This window comes from Ochlerotatus camptorhynchus, unplaced genomic scaffold (genome assembly GCF_037179485.1).
Source record: "Ochlerotatus camptorhynchus isolate MF236.1 unplaced genomic scaffold, CSIRO-AGI_Acam_v1.1 ptg000598l, whole genome shotgun sequence".
NCBI lineage: Eukaryota > Metazoa > Arthropoda > Insecta > Diptera > Culicidae > Ochlerotatus > Ochlerotatus camptorhynchus.
Genome location: NW_027041078.1, coordinates 82,519 through 90,609, shown reverse-complemented (window position 1 = coordinate 90,609; position 8,091 = coordinate 82,519). Strand labels below are relative to the sequence as shown.

General features: G+C 38.8%; 1 protein-coding gene across 1 annotated transcript; it reads left to right on the top strand.

The window, feature by feature from the left end:
• Nucleotides 1-65: 65 nt before the first annotated feature.
• Nucleotides 66-3,842, top strand: LOC135713962 (malectin-A). The gene is made up of 2 exons (XM_065237189.1): nt 66-511; nt 1,491-3,842. The coding sequence occupies exon 2, from the start codon at nt 1,554-1,556 to the stop codon at nt 2,400-2,402; it is 849 nt and encodes a 282-aa protein (XP_065093261.1). The 5' UTR covers nt 66-511; nt 1,491-1,553; the 3' UTR covers nt 2,403-3,842.
• Nucleotides 3,843-8,091: the final 4,249 nt, after the last annotated feature.

The window sequence follows — 8,091 nt, the reverse complement described above, 5'->3', positions numbered from 1 at the left end:
TATTGCAGCATAGATACCGCATGCGTTTGGGCTTCGTTAGTAGTATTTTTGTACTGGCTGACGGTGTTGGTTAGTTGGGTGATTGATACAGCTGAAAATTTCTCGCAAGTTTATTTTCTGCCAGTGAAGATAAATACATCACCTATCCGAAGCGTTCCACGGTAGCACCTCAAGACGCAGTCCTAGGAAAGTCACGACCCCGAACCGTGTACCTCGGTGGTTACCATATGTTGGAAAGAAATTCATAGCCAGTTCCATTCATTTCTGGAGAGAAGACCTGCATTTTTGGGGTGATCTGGATCCGAATTCCGCTGCTCGCGATGAGAAGATAATAAATCAATAAGCATGCCACGTAATGTTACCAACAGCAGAGGACTGTGATATGACGCGGATGCAGCTACTATCGAACAGGAATTGAAGGCAAAACAATAAGGACGTCGCAAGATACGGTTTATTCAAAGGAAGTCGTTAGGAAGAAGGATTTTAAGTGAAAAGTCACTGCGGTCTGCAGGTAAGTCGCTTATATTAATGCATTATTCCTCCGCACACTGACGTGTGATGGTGCGGCACACGCGAGTCAGAATGGAAGGAATTTTGGACGGTATCTGATGGGGATGGGTGCAGCTTGTAGGCGGAGTGATGAAACCGAAGCACTATTGATTTTCGTTTAGACGAGTAGAATTGTTTATAATGTCTGGATGGGAAAAGTGTGACATTTAATATATTTTTCGAAATGACAATTGTTGGATGACTCCGCGGACAATCAGATCGATTTGGGAGCTGCATATCGTTACAATTGATAAGCTTTTAATGACTGTTTGAAACCGGTTTGTGAACCGGCATTATAAGTAGATGTTATTCAACTGTAATGTTCATGCATGTGAAATTCTCATGGGCATTGTAAAACATTTCTTTTGCTACAATGTGTATCATCAAAAGATTGGAGAGTTATTCTAGTTTTGTGTTGGTCGTATGGACGGAACTCTTGAAGATTACATTCAAAGAGAGCATTCCAAAAGAAAATGTTTCACAAATATCTATTTATTAATTTGTTTGATATAACAAATTGATAAATAGATCACTTTACTGAAGTTTTTGGATTTGACAAATTTATACAGCTTATATCGCTAACATGAAAAGATTAAAGCAATATGTAGTATGTGCCATATTTTAACGGGTTCCTTTGTTCAAGTCCAACATTTCTGTTAATTGACCATATATTCTAAGTGACCATAAATCGAGCCCAACCGTGATGAAATTGAAATTTGCACAAACATATAGACATTTTCCAGAAAGGCTTGCACTAAAAATAGATTATTACATGTAGTCACCACATGTGAAATTAAAAAAAAAAACAATTTCAGGGAATGCAACCTCAATTTCGTAGCGTTCTTCAGAGAACGTATTGTGTTTACTTTAATCGGACCATTTAATTCCTTCCATTCAAAATGTACATTAGTTCAGTCTCAATTGATGATTGCTTTCCACAGAGCTCACGCACAATATTAAGGAAGTTGACGTATTAATCACACACTCACGCAACAGTGAGTAGGATGCCCCTGCTATATCGCATAGTCAGCTCGCTGCTGGGAATCATCCTAGCCATTCGATCGTTCACTTTGGCAGCTCAACACGATGTCATTTACGCTATCAATGCCGGTGGCGAATCACACATTGACTCCCACGGGATCAAGTACGCCCGAGACCCTTTGATGGGAAAAACAGGAACGGAATCCGACTACGGCAAGCAACTGCTGATGATTAATCGTGTCAAACCGGACGATGAACTGCTGTATCAAACTGAACGGTACCACCACGACACCTTTGGATACGAGCTACCCATCGCCGGTGATGGAGAGTACGTGCTGATTTTGAAGTTCTGCGAAGTATACTTCAATGCTCCTAATATGAAAGTGTTCGATGTGTTACTCAACAGCCGTCACATGGCCATAACGGATTTGGATATATTCTCATTGGTTGGAAAGGGGACTGCTCATGATGAGTATGTGTACTTCACCGTTTCTCGAGGTAGACTGTATTTCAAAGAGGAAGACTCGGAGATTCGAGGGGGCAAAGTGAAACTGGAATTCCTCAAGGGTTACAAAGACAATCCGAAGGTCAACGCAATTGTCCTGATTAAGGGCTATGATGAAGCGACTTTGCCTCGCTTGGCATCGTTGACAAGTGAACAACCGGCACAGGAGCTGCATGGGGACACGCAAAACGAACCCAGTTCCGTCGGAGATGGGGATGTCCAGAACGATGCTAAAGCTAAACAGCGCAAGACCAGCGGTCCGAAGCAACCCAATCCGTATTCACTGGACGAATCGTCCATGATGTTGCCGGTGTTCATAGCGATCGGAGCATTTATTCCACTGCTTTTCTGTTTGTGTCGACTGTGATTTTGTTGCAAGCAAGCTCATCTTGATTTTATAAGTAGACATATAGGAACGCACGGTTCTCGGGAACGAGTTCCAGTAAGTTTGTTGAAATATTTTTAATTAGCAATCACTTTTATTTTTAACATTCGAAACATGGGTGTATCGGTTCAGTTGTAATACCTCTGCAAGGTCGGGACAAAGGATTGGGATTTGATAATACTTAATGGAAAGGGTTTGAATGCGTATTTAACGTGAATTCGAGGCTATGAAATTTAACGTAACAAAATTTCTCAGCCTCGAAACAACATCAAAACAAGTGTTTGTTCCAGCGGTAGATATATTCAATTGTAAATAGCTCAGAGCAAACGGCGAAAAATAATAATAATAATGAAAAAAAAATATACAACTGTTTCGGAATTGTGTTCAAAACACTGTCCTTAGACAGAATCGATTTTAGGGACGACAACGGTTATCATTGTTTTCGGTAGCTTAAAACTACGGCAGATTCTTACCATTCAGCAGCATATATTTAAGTACTACACTCAATTCTGCTTCTACGCGATTTTTGTTTTCCGTTCGTATTTTTGATGGTGTGATCTCAAATTTCAACCAACTTGTTTTAAAAAAATTGAAAAATAATCAAGCAAAAATTAGGTGGTATTGAAATTTAGTTGTAGGTCATTTGGCATAATGGTCGATTGGCATAACGGTAATTGCTTAATGGCGAGTTTTACTGTTTTTGATTTTGTGAGTCAATATGTATGCTAATATGTTGCGGCCAAACGTGGCACAATCTTGAAATGTGTGTAGTCGTCCTAAATGAGGCCAAAATCGATAAAATCAAAATCCCATAAAAACAGAATTGAGTGTACTATTATTACTCAAGTTAATGCATTTGTGTAAACCGAACGCTCAAAGTTGTGTTATTCCTTAATGAGTTAGGTGAATGTTTCGTTCTTCTGACTGCGGTAGCTCAGTTCAAGAAAGGCAGCAGCTCCCAACTTGTACTTATTTTAATTAGTCTACTAGGGTTGAAGTTGTTGAGAGGAGCATCCAAAAAAAAAAACATGTTTGCAATGCATGAGACTATTTATAGGCAGGCTTAGGTAGTGAACCGAGACATGCACGTGATTTTATTTTCGTGAGGGTTCTCTTAGATGAGCGATTTTTTCATTAATCCTATATTTAATCGACTGGTTCCCGAAACCAACTTGGGTAAGAGATTAAAACATTTTACCCGAACCATGGTGAAAATGGTCACGTGCACCCTCGTTTCACTACCGTTGCCTGTTCATAGGATATTAATTTAAGGGCAGTCATTTTTTTTCTTGTGTTGGATTGTAGTTTTAGGCAGTTCAAAGAGTTTTTATTTGTATGAAGTGGAAACAAACTGCTGGCGTGCAGCATGTATCAATAGATGAAACAATGAAAGCAAAACAAAATAAAGTTTTAATGATTGAACATATGGAAAATCTTCTTTTTTTATTATGAAAAATAAAATGTCCTGTTTGACAAGATACCGAAACGGTTCGCTAAATTTAGAGGGTTTGTGAACTAAATACCCATAAGAACTACTTAAAAAGAACTAATATTTTGCTTTCGGCAACGTGGGGCTTTAGGTAGGAATGAAACGTCGCTAGAACTATTCCACAGCCGCAAACAGTATATGAGCAAGTCAAACGCACACTTTTTTGCCTGTAGATTTGAAGAAATACTGCAAATCTTCTCATCCATTGATGAGTTAGCTCATTTTCAACTTCTATTCAATTGTCATACTGCCGTACTCTAGCGGAACTATCAACCTACGCTCTTCAGACCTTTATCTAGCTAATAAATTATCACACTAAAGCTTCATGTTAGATAGCATTTCCAACCAACTCTGAATGAGTAAATTTTTCCTCAATTTTCTAGGAAAAACTTCTTCTAGTTACCTCTATGGTAGAACCATAGAGGTAACTCTAAGACCACTGGGTCCCGAAGAAAATCATTATTATTTTTGGCTCACTCAGTACCAGAACAACGGTCCCAAGCAGTCCCAAGCTATTTCACTCACCCCTGCATGTTCTGCATGAATCCACACACCCCTGATGTTATCTGTCAAACTTTCATAGCGAATCAAAACAAACATAGTGTAGTAATAGAATTTCAACTAGAATAGGGTACGTTAATCGTTTGCTTGGGACCAATAGGCTACTAAAGTGGTGAGCCAATTTAAAATCGTTAGTTTCGTATTGATTGTTGGTAGAACCCCGTGAAATAGGTGAAATTGCATTTAAACGGCGGTCACTTTGAATTTGTGCCCAATGGCGCTACGTAATGTAATGCAAATCTAGATAGAGCTGGAATTAGGGCCTGACAGCTTTTGTAAACAATGACTTTTCTCGATGAATTCTAGGAATTCAAGCCGCGCCAACGCAAACCAACATAACCATCGGGTAGGGGAAGACTTCCCATACCTGTTGGTGATATTGATTTGCTTGGGCGAGAATGAGTTTCTAGAAATCATCGAGAGAAGTCATTCCCTTGTAACATTTCAAGTTTTATCGAGGTTTTAAAGCATTCTTCAAGTCTAAATCATGGTCAACAAAATCCTCATAAAACCAAAATTGTTACTTGGGTTGTTTACAAAAGCTGCTACGCCCTAATTTCAGATCTATCTAGAATCTAGAATCTAGAGTTTAATTCGACTCAGGAATTGAGTTACTTTTATCGGTCTTGTAGAGTGACAATGATGAAACAGGTCCTCTCACTATTACGAGATGAAACTACCTATCATTAGCTTTCTTGTCATTTTCAAATGATCAAGCACTCATGAGAATAATTCTTATATTTCTAACTGATTTAGTTGAATTTAACCAAGCAACCGAGCTAGTAATTGCGATGATCAAAACACTGTCACGTTCTGTCATGACAAAAAAATCGAAGAGATTTTGAAGAAAATCAAGAGAAATCACTGGTATGTTGAATGTGGCGACAGGTTTGCAACATGGATCGTTTTGATAAACTCATGCTGATAATGACGTACCTTAAACACTAATAGATATGAAGTATAAATAGATAAAAAAAGGAAAGATCTTACCGAAGGAATCAAGTGGACCTGTTGCCTCGTAGTGTTTGCATATACTGTCCTAAAAACATCCTTTTTCTTGACGTAACAGTACCACCAACAATCAATACGAAACTAACGATTTTAAATTGGCTCACCACTTTAGTAGCCTATTGGTCCCAAGCAAACGATTAACGTACCCTATTCTAGTTGAAATTCTATTACTACACTATGTTTGTTTTGATTCGCTATGAAAGTTTGACAGGTAACATCAGGGGTGTGTGGATTCATGCAGAACATGCAGGGGTGAGTGAAATAGCTTGGGACTGCTTGGGACCGTTGTTCTGGTACTGAGTGAGCCAAAAATAATAATGATTTTCTTCGGGACCCAGTGGTCTTAGAGTTACCTCTATGGTACCACTGAAGACGATCCACGGGGATCAACATGAACTGGTCCAGACTCTCTTAAAATTTATTTTAAATACCTCTACTGCACTTCCGATAAAGTTTCAACGTTCGTTGATTGACCATTCTTGAAATTCGATTATAGTGACGATTCAGAAGCGCTAAATTGGTGGCATGGTAGCTAATTTGCAGTAGCTCGTTCCGCTCGGCCAGCAAACGGGAATTCATTGTGGATCCTGAAAGCAGTTCCCTTGTTCTTAACCTTCGCAACTCCAACTCCAAACTAAGTGTATAATTTGGAGCTCAGGTTCAATACACTATTATCACTTGTATGGAAAACGTTAAGTTAGAGGAGAAATAACATGCAGGACAAATTAAAACGTCTATTTTTAACCGCAGCTTACTGCGATCTCTCGGTTTATTTCAAATAAAGGTGCAATAAGCTATTTTCACTAAAGCCCTACAGTAAAAGTATGGACGTCTGTCAAAAGTTGTTCCAATCTAACTGTCAAAATGCGCCGCTTTGCTCGATTGGAATAGCTTTCTTCAGTTTTGTGGTGATAGTCGTCCATACTTTAACTAGAGAGCTTCAATTTTGACCCATTAGTCAGATAATCAGTGAAAAGCAATGCTACTTCTGTTAATCTGATTACCGCTTTTACTGTGTTGTGCAGTGGATGTTATCCATTAAAACCACCTTTTAGATTTTGATCAATTAATCTGTGAAAGACACATAAAAACTGTGTTTGAACGAAATGTCGAAAAAGGTGCAAGGAATATTATCATAGAGGTAACTCTAAGACTAGTAGGTCCCGAAGAAACGTGCTCAACTTTTTGGCTTAGCTCTGGTACTATCTTCGGTCCCAAGCTAATCGATTCACCCCTCGAAACATAGGAAAATCCACTAACCCCTCATATTATCTGTCAACCTTTCATAGCGAATCAAAACAAACATAGTGTAGTACTGGAATTTATACTAGGAGGGGGTACGTTAGTCGATTTGCTTGGGACCAATAGGCTAGTCAAGTAGTGAGCCAATTTAAAATCGTTAGTTTCGTATTGATTGTTGATATTATGCCGTTACGTGCATATTTTATATTACAGGGGCAAAAAAAATCGTAGAACAAATGCTGTTCTACGCCTAAATTGTGCTTTTTGGAATATCTCTAAGCATGGAACTAAATCGAAGATTTAAACACGATGCTTCAGAATCCAAACAATGAAACGTGGACATCTCGTCACTATTGACAAGGCATACACAGTAAGAAGGACTAAAATGTGTTCCTTTGATTTCTGAACAATCCTGATCCCCTAGTTTTAAGTTTTCAGGACTAGGGTTCGCATACATGTAACGCAACATGAAAAGGTGATATTCCAGGGTTACTGGTTTGAAAAGATGAAAATTGACAAAAAGGAACGAACTGACCAACTTTACCCAATTGAACCTAAAGGCTTGACATTTGTTGATGTAGAAGCATAAATTCAGTGCCAACATTTCAAAGGGGCGTAATTGCATTTGTAAACAATGGCTTTAGCCGTCGATTCCTCGTAAATAAAAGCTCACTCATGAAAAATAATGACACCAGGAATGTCTCCTCTACCAGCTAGCATTGTTATTTTGGAGAGGTAAGATTTCATTCGCGTGAAATTGACGGCTAAAGTCATTGTTTACAAAAGCAATTACGCACCTTTGAAATGTTGGCACTGAATTGTAGACGGTCTGCTTGACAAAGACCAACATAAACTATGTAGTCTGATTTGTGGTAGAGTTTGCACGGAACGTCTTCCCTAGATTTGAGATAAAGATGTTCGGATGTAGTTAATTTTTGATGTGTATTGGCAAGCCAATGGTGGTCAGGTTTAGCGCTGCAACTATACGATTAGACGAATGATGGGACGTCGAGGGCCCCATAGAGGTTCTGCTTGGCTTCGCAACAGGTTGTCAGCGGCAAATAACAGGGACGTAGAACTAGATAGAATTAGATGCAGCTCTTGCAGGACTTCTTCTGTCTTAGTGGCTTAGTGAAAAAAGTGAGGAGCTAGAAATTGTATCCTGGACCTGGTTTTGACCAGATCAGCAATCGATTATAGAAAAAAAAACTCCACGGAAATCAAACATCACACGTACAGCCTACTCCCAATAACCTACTTTTTCTCCTTTTTGTTCCAAAATTCAATAAGACGGAATTCTTTCATTATTAAATATACAACTCGTTCGGTTCGTTCAATAAATATTCTTAACTATCTCTCGTTTTTTCC